Consider the following 15,659-nt stretch of genomic DNA (forward strand, 5'->3'; position numbering starts at 1 on the left):
AATGTTGCCTGTTTATACAAATACAAAAGTGTGCATTCATATTGCTTATGAATGCACATTAAATTTGCATTAATGTGCATTTTTTAATATTAATGTTCCTACAAGGTGATGTGTAGAACTCACTTTTCTGGAAGCGCTCTCAGGGTGTCTGCATATTATGAAATAAATCAGAAAATTATGTCAAAATTCTCTTTATTTTTACCTCTATGTGGTATTTAATGCTGTGTCAGCCCAGGAAGTAAGAATGGATCTTTTTCAACAGAGCTTTTAGTTTTACCCTCTGTTTGCTGAAGTCTGTAAATACACGGCAACAGACATCAGAATGTATTCATCTGCATTACCTTCTACTTTTGTCTTGAGAAAACTTAAGTACATATTTCAAACATGAAGTTCATGCTAACAGATGAAGAACATTTGCTGAGGAAACTTCCAGGAGAAACCAGTTACACCAGACCGAATAATAAACCTAATGTGAATTTACAGTCAAAGCTGGAGAGATTGGTTTTCTGTGGTGAAACATGCACAACGCTTTTTCTTCAGCATGAGACTGAAGCAAAGCAGCAGCATAATGTGATGGAAACAAAGACTTGACGGTACAAAAATTTAATCCAGAGAAGTGGAGGAAGATGCTTTTCCTTTTCTGGTGATAGTGTCCAGAAAATGAAGTATTGGTCACACAGGAAGAGGCTAGAGTCACCGTGGGCAAATCACCATATTTTCACAGCAGAAAACACAAATACATACCTGTTAGAGTTTACCTCAGTCATATGATCCATGTGTTGGTAAACTGGGAACAAAATGAGGAAAGTGGAGTAGCCAGAAAGCAGCTGCTTAAGTAATGAAAAAAGTTCCACAGGAAGGCAGGATTCAAACCTGAGGTCTGGATACAACACAACAGTAATTTGGTCCTAATTTGCAGATGTAGCCAGATGTTTACATCCTCTGCATAAAAACACACACAACTTTTATTTTGTCAGTCTGGCATTAAATCAAACTAAAGTTTACCTCATTTAGGTCAGTAAGGATAACCGAAATTATTACCGCTCACAAAATTATTCAGATTTAAAATAAAATAAATGTTGCAACTCAAAATTGAGTTAAGAAGAACTGATTGACTGTTTGTCTCCAGAATAATTGAGGCAGCTCCAGCTCTCTCTAGAGGCGTCACCGAGTCATTACATTAACACAGCACAATGCAAAAGATGAAGTACAATTAGTAAAAACCCCAGATATTGTAAAGAGGGAGAAGAATAGGAAGAAGTCTCACAATATTCCACAGATAAGTTTGTTTTTTATATAAACTGCTCTCAGGCACTAACCATTCAACTTAAATGTCTATTTTCCTTCAAGTCCTCACGCAGGGTTTTTTGGCCCTCCGCTCTGCCTGCACGTCATGCACGTCATTATGCTCCAAAAAATAATGAGCCGCTTTGGATTTATTTCATTTTCTGTGATATAATTCCTGTGATTTGCCATTTATGTTTAAATTCGTTACAGAACAAGAAAGAAACAACGTGTCTAGTTTTAGTAACTCGGACTACGTTTCTTCAGTCATTGTTGACGATGGATGTGGGCAGGAATTGTGTTGTTCATTGCGTTCTCCTAGTAAAATCATAACTAAATGCTCCAGTGAAGCCCCCAGAACTTTTTAAAGTTTACATAGAAATCAGCAAGATGGATCATCTTGCAGTTTCAGCTGAATATTTGAACCTGTCCCTGAACGAGTGCCAGTGGATAGGTGTAAGCCCAGTAAATTGGTTTTTGCCCAGATACCAGTGGAAAAAAGCAACAAAAATACGTAAGACAATTAAGTTGACAATATCGGATCCCAAGCAATCAAAATGTTAAAAAAGAGACAAAGGAGAAGACTAAACGTCGCAGAGATTACGTCAAAGAAGAACCAGTGAACAATTTGAAAAATAGAGATTGTTAAAGCAAAAACTGACGGAAATAATGGCAATGCACATAACAAGACAAATTAATGCATCGTAACCAAAATGAGCGAAATCATGGCCTGCAACAACAGAAGAAAAGAATAAAATGACATTAAATTAGGCAAAACAATTCTATGTTGTTTGAGTTATTTTCAGTATTTATTGCAATTTGGCACTCTTCTCCCTCCATAGAGAATACAAGGAACATTGTATCTAGCGGTTGTGCTGGGATTTGGTGTTCCTCTGGTTCATAATCAGTCAAACAGGAGGTAACATCTGTGCGGAGCTCTTGTCCCTGAAGCAAATCTGTTCCTCTGGGGGTCGGAGGGCAGCCCGACATGCTGGAGAAAAATTGCTCTCATCAGGAAGATTTTTTTGGAGGCCCCTGGCATGTACTCCCTGCTCTTATGTGAAAATCAACTCAAATAAAAAAATAAAAAAATAAAAATCGTATCACATTACTTGAAATATAAAATCAAAGTTATTTTCGTGGTGACATAAGTATTTTTTGTTGTTGCACAGACAGACCACACCCTGTCGCTCCTTCTTTATTGCGGTGAAATCAATTATTCTGTTAAAGCCTCACGGTTATAATAATGCTCATCTCATTATCTGTCATTTTCTCAATTTTCTCTGAGTGGGGGTGGGGACTTGGCGATCTGAAGCCCTGGCAGATGATGGAGTGAGTCATGATAATAGCAGGCGGGATTGTGCAGGAATGGCTCTCCTGCATTAATTCACCGCGGAAGATCTTTTCTATCAGCCCCGTCTCCGGAAGCCCGGGGCCCATAGATTGTCTCCATCTCCTGCTTCCTCCGCTCATATTTATGCATTAGGCGTTTCTGCAGTGAGCCGCTGGACGTTGATGTTTTTAAGGAGGTGTCCCCACTCCTCCCTCTTCCTCTCTCTCTGTCTCTCTTTCTCTTCCTTCGCTCCGTGCCGCCGTCGATCCGCGGGGGTCTCGGTGCGCTCAGACGCGCTCTGCGTTCAGACTCGTAAGCGACCCCACCGATGGCCCACCATAAGCGGGACTGCTCCGACCAGACGATCCGCTCCGGCTGCAGCAGCCTCTCCTAGCGAAGGCAGAGCTGCGAGAGGCTCCTATTTTGGAATACCGCATTGTTTTTAATTCCCTACCAGAGAGAGAAAGGTGATGATGCTGAGGATGCCATGGTGGATTTCCCTTTTGTGCGTCTGTGGATTGATGCACGTCGGTCACCAGAGCAGCCTTGATGCCTCAAATGGTAACCGAGACTGTTTTTGATATTATTTCTGCATATATAAATATATAAACCCCCTACTAATATGCGATTTTAAAACAATATTCTGGTGATTTATTACCTAAAACATTGTCCCACACCAGATTGATGGTTATCAGAGGAAATGAAACCCATCGACATTTCATTTATCGCTGCTGATTTGTGCACAGGCAGGTAATGAAGTCGGTGTTCGCTCTCTGTGCAGGAGACGCCTTGTCGAGCCTGAAAGCTCGTCGCGATGCGGGCAGGTTCGTGGGGAAGGAGAACACGGTGCCTCTCCGGCTTGTGTACAGCAGCCAAAACCACAGCCAGATTACCCACGATGAGCTCAGCACCAGGGTGAAGGCCAGCCCCGACTCCACGCAGGTACACACGGTGTTTTGTTTTCTTGTTGTCAAGGATGGATAGAGGAGTGTTTGTCTGGAAAGATGCCTGCAGGACAGTTTGTTTATATCTTGCACACTCATCTCCTCCTCTGCTTGTTGTCTGGGGGTGGAATAACAGTTATTTAATAATAAATAGCTAAACACCACTGAGGCATTTAGCCACTACAGCAAGCTGCACTAATTATACAGTGTGCATGTGCTATATGGGTCATTATTTCCTTCATAACTTAAAAAAAAAAAAAAAAAAAAAAAATCAAACTGCCCTACTTACTGAAAGCTGTAGAGCCAAGGTTCTCAAACTGTGGCACAAAAAAATTTAACCTGCCGCCATACTTCTTTCTATTTTCCCAAGTATGCTTGTAGAAAATGTGTGTTATATGGGTCTAAATGTGAAGAAAGGAAGGAGATCCCGTGGAACATCAAGTCTTGTCTCATCTTAAATTACACGTTGCTCTTGATGCGCTCCTATTTTGAATAGTGCATCTGTATTGGAATCAAAGGTGGATTTCTGAACGATGTCACACCCATTTTTCTTCCTGTTCGGGTTGCAAGTTTAAAAACTCAGTAATTGTGTCGCTAACAACTATTAGCAATGCAAGATAACTATGTATTCCCCTCAATTCACTAATGGAACGTGTTTAAATGTTCACCTTTTACTAAAGACTAAATGTACCTTTGAATTATTGACATTATTAATAAGTGAACTGCTGATAAATAATGAATCTTGCTACATTTATTGCATCCTATTTGCACAGCAGCCATATTAGATACTAAGGTTGTTGCTGTTTCACCAGCTCTCACTTTTACAACCAGAATCACAATTTTCTGTTGTGTTTGTTGCATTTAGTGCCGTCAAATTTGGATTTCTGAGAACAATGAGAAAGTAGAAATAGTTAAATGAATGTTTGCACATTTATCAGTTTTACACAATAACACCAAATCACTCCAAACCCAACTTTACCATGTTCCAGTTGCAAGGAGGAGAACCAGTGTTTTACACTTTCAGCTCTTCTTTGTGACAAGCTAACTGCTGAATGCAGTAAGGCTAATAACGATGCATTTCTTTACGTTTTTAATACTTTAAACACCAAAGGAACATATTCGCTAACAGAGGTTGTACAATTCTGTGTGTGTAAAAACTTTAATGAGATCCAACCAGGCAGAAGTAAAAATAAAAAAACATATTCTGGCAAGATGTTTTAAGAATGCAGCAGCCATTTTGGATTTAAAGGTCAGGGTTGGTGAGAAACCTCACTTGAAATGTAAAGTTGTGGGAAACTTGGAGATGTTAACTTAAAAAAATAAATAAAAGAAATAAATAAATAAAAATAAAGCTGAATGCATCATCATCCTTTAACCAAACAATGAATTCTTTTCAAAGTCTAGTCTGTTTTGTTCTGCTATATTAAAATATCAGTATAGCATAATTTTGAAACTTTAATATTTATTGAGGCGATGCTTGTTTATATAAGAAATGAAGAACTGTTGCCTTAAAATATTTACCTTAGTTTGTGAAGTTTCTTTATCACCTCCACAAATTAAAGAATGTTATTAGTAAAGCTTTAACGGTGAAAATCAATTTATATATTGTTGAATCGCTGATAAATTATATTCAGGTTTGTCAGCAGCTGTCTCACCTAGTCAGAGCCATTTGTAGAGCCAGAATGAGTTTTTTTTATGTGACTATGTGTAAAAAAACCCCATTGCTTGAAATTACACTGAAGAAATTCAATATGTTTTTATTTTCTTTTATTTCAAAAACAAAAAATTCACTATTTGTCCACCAGGGGGCACCAAAAAACGCTGGTTCTAAATGGCAAAACGTCCCATCACCATTTTTTGTTGACAAAACATCAGCAAAAAGTCTTATATTTCATTGCTTATATTGATGCAGAATAAATTGTCTGAAAACAAATAAATGCACAAATTTTCTGTTTTTTTTTTGCATTAAGTTGCTCTTTAGATGAAGAGGCAGACATTGTAAGGTTAAACATTACTTGATCAACACGTTATCATCGACTATCTATTATATCATGCCTATTTTATAATCATGCTTATAAAATTCTGCCACATATTTTATTTTTTATTTGATTTTAGTGTGTCAACTGTGTTTTGATGGATTAGACTGTAGCTGGTAGCAGAGAAGGAGGAGTTATACGCTACAGCTCCTACTCACAGACAGCCGAATCATTTGTCATAAGCAATCATTTTCATATTTACATATAAAGACAAATATGTGAAGAGTAACAGATTTGATTTCTCTGCTAGTTTGCCTTCATATTTCCCAATGCATCAACTAGGTTGTCACATTTTTTCCTGCATCATTAATTGATTCATTAAGATAATCTTCCCATTTTCAAAGCCCATAGCGGTATTAACTAAAACACATTCCTCTTGCTTAACTCTACTTCAGAGTTTAGAAAGAACTGTACAAATAAAGCTGAGAGGCGACTATAAAATATCTTTGAAGTGAATGTTTTGCTGTACCGTCTTCTCTCCAGAGAGCTGAAAGCTGTGATGTCACTTTCCCAAAGTTTGATCAGTTTGTTGACTGTTTTTAGATGAATTGGCCTAAAAACAACTCAGTCAAGCTGCTCTTAAAATGTGTGACACGTGGCAAGTTATTTTTGGCGTTCTGTAGCCTATTTTCAGACACAAACATGGGTGATTGAGAAGTGGGTGGGGGAGGTTCAGCACGGTGATCATGCTGCGTTTTGTGTAGAGCGAAATCATTCTGTGTGCTTTTAGCATGTCTTTCTGATGTCCTCTCCCCTTCAGGCATTGATGGCTCTTACAGTCAGTCAGGAGGGGAAAGTCAGGTCAGCTGAAGCCAGAAATCGATGTAAGCAGAGTCAGAGCTGGTTTCTTAATGATCGTCTGTGCTCTGTCTAGATGCTTCCACTAAGCACAGTTCCTGGCACCTCCTAATCTAAATCCACTCTACCACAATGGAGAAGTTCTGCATTGATATTTGTACATGCTTGAGTAGAAACCCTCAGACTGAATGCATTAACTAGGCTTCACCAAACAATAGCGTTTGTGGTCCCTGTGGACATCAGGGGGGTCATTCCCGGGTGAGCATAGGGGCATTTCCTGAAGAAAAAAAACACCCCCTCTGCTTGTTACCTCGCCGTTCGATAATAAAGGAAGCCCGTGGGCCAAACTGAAGGGGGAAGGTGTTCAGCACCTATAGGAATTATATTTAGTAGTTGTCATTGACCCATTGGGTGTGCAATAAAGCCGGCACCATATGTGACCCGCACCTGGAATAAATCAAACCCGGCAAATCAATCAGAGAGGAAACAGTTTATTTCTGTTTCTGTTTCTGTATGCAGTCACTGCAACTCAAACAGCTGACTGCATGAGTTTAGATATTTCTGAGACATAAAATATGTCAAGGTTGTTAAGTTCTACACCTCCACTGGGAAATGGATCTTTGAGCATCGGCTATATTTGCAATAAATGGCTATTCTGCAAGCAGGCAGCTCCAGACAAAGAAAATGAACCTTGATGACTTCATGAAAACAGGTTTCTTCCTGCTGATTTGAGCTGCAAAAAAAGCAAGAAGCCATCCATCAATGTTGGTGGACGGCTGATCCATGTGAATGTTAATGAAGCGAAGCGTGAATGTGACTGAGGCTGCATGCAAGTGGTAAATAAAATGTCCTTTCTACATCCTCAGATGGAGCACGTTACCCAAGCAACCTTTCAAGTTGACGCTTTTGGAAAAACATTCCTTCTGGATGTGGAGCTGAATCAGTGAGTAGGAAATGGTTAAATTAAACCTCTGGTCTGTCCGTCTGTTGATGCTTTAACCTTTCTTTTGGTTCCTGTCTTGTCATGTTGATAAAAATTGTGATTACTCAACTTCTACAACTTCTCAATGTTCAAAATGACATTTCTGGGATAAAGGTTGCTTTAATTGCCATGAGGGAAACTAATCCTTTCTAAAGTTCTGAAGCCCCCGGATGTTTTTCTCTTTTTTTGCAATTTAAAAACTAAAAAGTGTAACATGCAGTTGCATTTAGCCGCCTACGTTGCAGGGTTTGGTTACGAAACCATATCCCAAGCTTTTTAACCCCCCCCAGAGAGCTGCAGAGATCCAGGGCTCAGGTGGGAGTATCTGTTGGCTGAAAAATTACACAGACTGCAATTCTGGGCTTTATGAAAGAGAAGCGAAAAGAAAGTCATCGTCATAGATGGAAAACTCTCTGTGGTGGAAACACTGCATGAGCACTTGAGCTTCACAGGGAAACACGGTGGTGGTAGTATCATGCTTTGGGGATTTTCTTCAGCAGGGATTCTAGACAATAAGACAATAAGCTAAATGGAGCTGGATGGAAGATCAGACAGAGACCCTAAACATACAGCTGGAGCTGTACGAACTCGTTTGTCAAAATAGAAACAAACAACAGGCCGCCTCCAATCTGACTGAACTTGAGCTATTTTGCTAAGAAGAATTGGAGAAAAAAAGTCTCCAGGTGTGCAAGAGGTGTAATGTCATAGAAAACATGCCTCAAAACACCTGCTGTTGTAATAGGAGCAAAAAATGGCGCTACAAAGTGTTGATTCAGGGAGGCTGAATATAGATGCTAAGGCTTTCTGACTTTTATTTTTAAAACCGTCTTCCTTCCACTGTATAGTTATTTGCTATTTTTTGTTGGTCTGTCATATAAAATCCCAACAAAGTGCAGAAAAGTTTGTGGCTGATAAAATGTGGAAAAGTTCAGAAGGCGTAAATGTTTTTGTGATGTACTATAGTGATGAATTTCACCTGGGGTTTGTCGTTATGATGCAACAGAATCCATGTCGTCTTCCCCTCTGCAGGTTTTGTTTGATTTTAGGACCGCTTGGCTCAGATAAATAAATAAAAGTAGTTGTTGTGGCTACTCTGGTGTATGTGTTTGCATGTCTGAATGCATCACATGTTGGAGTGCATGTGTGATTTAGAGTTTCCCTAATAATAGGAAGTGATTTACGGTAAAGGCTTTAGAGCGCCTGTCAGACACTGATATTGATCACAGCGGCGCTGATGGAAAAGCTCGCTCCTCGTTTCCTCCTTCCCTCCTTCCCCCACGCTCATCCTCTCACTCCTCGAATGGTTCTACCTCCTTCGCCTTTTTTCAATGCTCACAGTCTTCTCCGGTCGGTTTCCTGAGTCACCGATCAAACTTCAAGCTGAAAGCCCGTGAACACATACGTCGATGCTTCCTGCTTGCTAATCACAGGGGAAATGACTCTCCTGCTGTTTCTGTAAATCCTCTCGCTCCCTGAGTGACCCATCAACTAGTCACGGGTGTGAATGTGTCAAACATGCACAAAGAGTTCTGGTCAGATTAGTTGTACTTATCATGTTAGCAGTTGTTTTTTTTTTTTTTGCTGTCAATTGATTAAAAAATTAACTGTGGTTAATCACACTCCAGTGCAGTGATTAATGATGATTAATCAATATGCTTATCTTTGTAAGCTTGAAATGTAAATATGCATATTTAAAAAAAAACGTCTAAGAAAATGTCTTATTGTCGCAAACCAAACATATTTGAAGGTTCTCAGCTTTTCGCCTTTTCATATTCAGAAAGCCTTAAAAGAAGTATTTTTATTTCAAACATTTAGAAATGTTAACTATAAACTGCTCTTGCTGCAGTGGAAGGATCATGCATCGTTGCAGTGTGTTCATATTACTTTGGTTTTATTCAAACTTTATTACAATTTTGTCGCTGCGCTCACCAGTTTGACTCTCCTCCCTCATCTTTTCACTTGTGTTTGTGACTGAATTATTGACCGCAGTACAAGACCATGTGGCGCGCTCCTGTGAGCCTTGTAACCTTTCACCGGAGAAAAGCTTTTAGGTCAAAAATACGTCAAGCGATTAATCCGCATTATGTAATTTTAATTTGTTAAACTTTTTAGATTAATCACGTGTGGTAATGCGTTATTCAACAATTTAAAGGAATTTTATAAACAACATTTGGTTGCAGATTCAAGTCCCGAATGGACAAATAATGATACAGAAAGTATAGATATGTATATATAAAAGACATAAAAACAAAGAGTCAAAAGTTTAAAAGAAAAGAAACAATAAAGTCTACCTGATGTTTTTTGGAGTTTAATTCACAATAAATTATAGACACAGATACAGTTTTATACATTCACACTCACTATTAATTAGCTTAATATCTGAGTAAAAATCTCTTATAAGCTTCTAGCATAATTCAGGAAGCATTGGTAAACTTAAAATAGTCAGGCTCTGGGAAGAATCCCAACTTTTAAACTTAGTCTACACATTTTTAAAATTCAGTTTCATCTTAGAAACTCCTAATGCTAGCTTTCTTTATTATTTCTAAAACTATTATGGTTCATATTTGACATCATTGTCCTGCTGAAACACCAACAATTTCCAAAATTAACTATCTCTAATATCCATACCCCAATGAAAATAAATGTGTTAACCTCAAAACTAACTTGACTAAAATTTTCAATTTTGATATGAGTTAAATAGAGAACTTTTGCTAAAAATGCAAACATTTCCACCTAGGTTTTAAATAAATTAGTTGTATCTCCAAAGTAATATGAGTATGTGAGGTTATGAACATGCATTAATATTCACTTTCACAGTGGAATTATTAATCTGTGGGATTACCGGTAAGAAGTCTGTCAAAGTGAGAGTAAATCTAAAATAATTTTAGGAACGTTCATCTTCAGCCACATTTTATAAAACTGCCTATAAACCCTGAAGTTTTGCTGTGTGAAATATTGTAGAAAATGTTTCTCAGTCTTCATGAACAAAATCACAGGAAAGAGCAGCAAAGAGCTCTTGAAATTCATGGAGAAACGCGAGGCACTAATAGTATGTGATGTTTCACAAACACCCCCTCAAATTTACATTTAGTGAACAACAGAGTAAAAACAAAGCTATTTATAAATAAGAACATGAAAGCAAAAAGCTTGAGTTTGTTTAATTTGAGCTCAGCTTCTCCTGTCAGGAAAGATCAGGAGAAAATCTCTGATAAAACATCTTGAAATTATACCAGCAGTTAGCAGCAAACACTAAAGTTTATTAGCATCAGAGCTACTACTTCTGTGTAATTAACATTTATGTAATAATGAATTATGGGTTAGACGTAAATGCAGTACAACTCTTCATACCTGCTTAATTTATAAGATTTCAGAACAGAATGTGGGATTAATAATTATTTGGTGTTTATTAATTATTAGTTGTACTACTTTTGGGGTTTTTAATTCAGTTAGTTTTAGAGAAAACTTGATTCTTCTTCTGTGTTTGTCTTCTCCATTTTGATGCCGCCTCCCAGCAAAAAGATCTGCTGTTTAAAGTGTGCAAAGCTTTCTGTGTTTGCTTTTACTCTCTTCGCATGTTAGAGTTCTCCCCTGTTCTAGTCTGGATGACTTAAAAATAATTCAAAAGCAGCATATTGGACTGATTGATCATTGTAATCTAACTTTAGGAGGAAATTTGTGTGTAATTACAGCTAGATTGCACAATATATCTGAAATATATCCTAATTACAAAATCTCTCATGCAAAATTATCACCAAAGACTCTTTATTGGCAATTATAGTCTATGTGTCAAAGATTTACACATTGCATGCCAATAATTTAGTCAGTCTGTGAGTCTCACTACAGTCAGTCCCTCATCTGACTCACATAATGAAGCCCAAGATGCTGAAAGTCACAGAAAGAGTTGGAAGCAACATAATGACAGATGGGAAAGAGAGCAGTGAGGCAAATATGTGGATTCATTAGAGCTGATGTTGTCATTGATATGTATGCTGTTTATATACAGTATAGTGTTTAAACAACCAGACTTCCAGTGGGCGTGAGCTGATGGTTTGACGTGACGTTGAAGATTTAGGATGCACTTCTCCCACTCTGTTGTTCAATTGTGTCTGTATAATCCAACCAGTGCAACCAGTGCAACCAGTGCAGTGGCATGACAGCACCACCACCTTACCTGAGTCTTGGTGCAGTTTTCTTTTGCTTAAAAACTTAATTTTGAGCCATTCAAGCATTCTTCTCATAATTATGAGCAAACAGCTTTGTCTTGTTTGGCCACAAGACTTTTCTGTAGAAAACATTTGGCTTGTCCATGTGCGAAGTTGCAAATGTCAGCAGAGCTAAAAAAATCTTTCTGTTCCTTTCAAACTCTCAGTCTCAATCCCAATGTGTATGCTGTGCCTAAAAGCCTAATATCTGTCAAGAAACCAAATTATTTAAATGAACTCTGACATTTTTTGGTCAAATATTCCACCCAGATTTATGTAAATGTTGACAAAACAGTGTGGATTTTTTGTCATAATTTGTCTTTTTTTAGCTTATCAAATACATTTTTAACATTAGATAGAAATAACACAATTTTCAAATAAAGATTTCTTTTATTAATGGAAAAATACTCTTACAAAGCCATTTCTAAGACTTTTTCTCTGTAGCAGAACATCCTGCAGGACAATGTTTAGTCATAAGTATTGGACTCACACTTTGGTTCAGCTGCAAGGCAATGATCCAAAACACAGCAATGTCACATCTGAAAGCATAAAAAGACAAATTGAAGTTGCCTAGTTAAAGCCTGGACTAAAATCCAATTTACATACTTTAGTATAACCTTATAGATTCCTTTCACACAAAAATGCTTTAACATGGCTGAATTAAAACATTCAGAAAAGGAGAGTCGTTGTATTTCAACCAAAACAAAACAATACATGCAGTTCTTTTCAAAGAACTGCTTTTATCTGAGCTTGTTTTCTTTTGACTCTGGTCTCTTGTCCCACTGGGCTGGTGATCTGTCCAGGCTTTACCCGACATCCGAGTTTCCCCCTGTTTCACTGCTAGAAGTGGATTTGAAGATTATAATATCTCCATGCGTCCGTTTCTGCTTCATTCCTCCTGAAGCCAAAGGAAGGTCTTTGTTGTTGTGTTCCTGCTGCCTTCAGCCCCCCTGTCCATCCTTCCTTTCCTCCTTTTCCCACGTCCCGCTGTGGAACGATGTTGTTTACAGATAGCTTTTAATCCAGACCGCTGATGAGGACGTGTGGGCGCATGAGAGCGAGCTGTTTCAGCTGAATTGGATCAACAGTGATTTCTGGTTGTCTCTATTATTATTGAGTGGCGCTGCAGCTGTGGAGGTTTCCTCCGCTTGAGTATTGCCGAGAGCAAACAAGACAGGTGTGCTGCTCTGCTTCCTTTGCCCGCTCTGTCTGCAGCGAATCAGAACCCACCGACGTTTCTCCATCCTTGCTCAGAGACGCCGTTCAGCCTCACGCTTTGAATAATGGCAGCGTGGGCGTCCTGTTAGAAAGTCGTATGCCTTGTGGCTCCTGGACACATGTTGGTTGTTATAGCTTCAGACTCCAAGGTGTGAGACTCAGTCTGTCTCCTGGGTTCAATCTGTACTTTTACTGAGGGTTTTTCAAAGATGGATGCTTTTCATAATAGAATGGAAATAGACTTTAGGTTCACACAGAAAGTTTTTAAAGTGCTAAAAACAATGTATAAAGAAATAAGATTAACAGTAAAAGTAATAACAACATAAAACTCAGTTGTTATCAGATTACGGCCTATTTCTGGTTGTTTTGTTGTTTACCAACAGTGCATCGTTTTGATGACCAGCAATCGAAAGTCATTTTCTATTCTCTACTCATAGTCCACTGTAAGGAAATTGATATAAATTGCCACCGTGTAGCTGACAGTGTTTGTGTTTCCATAATTACTTTATGAATCAGGACAAAAACAGTTGTTGTGTTTAGGTAAAATCATTCTCTATTAGAGAACACCAGTTTATAATGCATAGGAGGTTATGCTTATCATCTTTTGTCTGAAAACACAATTCGTGCAAAGAACAACAAACTAATATACTGTGGCTTGATGATAGGAGCAAAAGGACCAAATGGCATTGAGTTTGTGAAATTTATGAATTGGCTGAGGGGTGAAATGACCCAGACTCACAGATTTGTTCATTTGGATGCTGTAAACTCATTTCACTCTCTGAATGTTACCATATTTTTTGTTTTGGACACTTTGTGAACAAAGACAACGTGGGGTGCTTCCAGGCTCCATTCTCAAGCCATCTTTATTTATAAGAACCTCCTATAATGACAGTACTAGCCATAACTAAGCGTAAATCTGTGTGTCGTCACATGACCACCACTGAGTCACTGTGTCTATAATATTGAGTGGGTGAGTCAGAGTTTCCTTTTATTAACTTATTAATTTGGCTGCTGTGCTTTAATGTTTTATTTATCCTTCTTTAAATCTGTTTCTTCATCTCTCTTCATGAATTATCTTGTGTATTAGTGGTGCTTTATAAGTAAATTCACATAACCTCAGAAATCCACTCAGCTGATCACATAATTCATGGTTACAATGTTCCATCTGTCCCAAATGAGTTGTTTATATATTGTAATCTTTTTTTTATACACATAGTGTGGTTAAATATGTTATTGTTTATGTTTCAGTTGCTAATTCACTTATCAGTAGGAGGATGTTGAGTGGGAGGGTTTGAAGGGAGAGGGAGGCAGGTTTCTTTGTCCTCCATCCTGAGCAATTCTTACAATTTACCATTCATGGGAGTGGAGCGAGCCGCTTGGGTTTGGGGGGATCCTCCTTTTTTAATCATCTCCAACACACACACACGCATACACACCCACACACACACACACACACACACACACACACACACACACACACACACATGCATGTACGTACATGCACGCCATTGCCCTTGATTGCCCCACACCCACTCTCCATTCAGCCCCGCCCCTCCCATCTCCACCTGCTCTGTCTGAATAATGAATGGTGCTGTAGCGTTGGAGAAGAGTGTGTGTGTGTGTGTGTGTGTGTGTGTGTGTGTGTTTATTTCTGCTCTGTCACATACAGAAATAATATGTTTAACCAGGACAATCAGCAGCAGATTCACCTCTGTGGTAACTGCAGGCGTCTTTTTAACAATTGCTCAGAGGAGGAGTTTAAAAATACAATTTTCCTCGTCACAGTTATTAGATGCCATTATCATTTTAGTATTTAAAACCTGCATCAAAAAAAAAATAAAAATCATTCATTAGTGTGAAACAAGTGCTAAAACACCTGGGAGTTAATTTCTGCCTTACATGTTGGTCTTTATTTACATTTTCTCCTAACAGAATCCAGATTTCTGTGTTAAGCCTGTGAAGATATAAAAAAAAGAAAAAACACAGACGAATATCGTCCATTTATGAGATGAGTTTTAAAAAACATTCCAAAAACTTCAAGAAATAAAAAGCCAGATGACATTTAAAAAATGAAAAACCCTTAAAAAAGCACTGCAGTTTTAAAAGTATTTTTTCCAAAGCAATATACTGATGAAAAACATTCAGATCCAACTCATCCTGAATGTACATCACTTGAATGTTGAGCCAGGATTTGCAGTTAATAGATAATTTATCTGTCATTTCTTTTACAGTATTAAAGAAAACATATCCCTTCCCTTTTTTTTTTCTTTTTTGCTTTTTTCCAACAGATAAATGTTTGAGATTGCTACATTTTCAGACAAATACAATCAGAGTTAACAGTAAAAAACAGTTTTCAATTAATTACATTTAATAAAGTAAAATAGCTACTAAAACCTTGTGAAAATGTAACTGCCCTCAAATCCAATTACTGGTTTTGTCAACCTTTGGTTTTGTCAATTACTGCAGCAACTGCTACTGGATTGGATCTTTTACATCACTGTAAAGAAATTTTGTCATGTTTTCGAACATGAATGGCCTGTTTTAAGGTCAAACCACAGCATCTCAGTACGTTTTCTTAATTTTGTTTAATGATGCCCAATATATATATATATCAATTCAATTGAGTTTATTGATATAGAGGCAATTTAGAACAAATGTTGTCTTGAAAGAAAGTGCTTTCAGTTCAAACATGTACAGTCCAACTGGTCCTAATGATCAAACAGTGCATTAATCTCACTTTATTTATTATTCAAATTTGTGCAAAATGTTTTCTATTGAAGAAAACCGATAGGTTGTGTTGAGTCGCTGACGTTCACTTTTCCTGGATGAGCAGAAAAAGTGTCGTTGACTTTATAGCAAGCA

General features: G+C 38.0%; 1 protein-coding gene across 4 annotated transcripts in view; it reads left to right on the plus strand.

Moving 5' to 3' along the window:
* The first annotated feature begins 2,493 nt into the window (after positions 1-2,493).
* Positions 2,494-15,659, plus strand: part of adam22 (ADAM metallopeptidase domain 22) — a 60,791-nt gene continuing 47,625 nt past the window's right edge. For 2 of the 4 annotated variants that reach the window (XM_044117256.1, XM_044117259.1), the window contains exons 1-3: positions 2,497-3,178; positions 3,399-3,559; positions 7,262-7,338. In XM_044117256.1, coding sequence (XP_043973191.1) covers positions 3,088-3,178; positions 3,399-3,559; positions 7,262-7,338 — 329 coding nt within the window. In that variant the 5' untranslated portion in view covers positions 2,497-3,087. Of the gene's footprint in view, positions 3,179-3,398; positions 3,560-7,261; positions 7,339-15,659 lie in introns of all 4 variants that reach the window. The other 2 variants (XM_044117255.1, XM_044117258.1) reach the window with 2 other exon arrangements.

Source organism: Gambusia affinis, linkage group LG05, assembly GCF_019740435.1.
Source record: "Gambusia affinis linkage group LG05, SWU_Gaff_1.0, whole genome shotgun sequence".
NCBI classification, from domain to species: Eukaryota; Metazoa; Chordata; class Actinopteri; order Cyprinodontiformes; family Poeciliidae; genus Gambusia; species Gambusia affinis.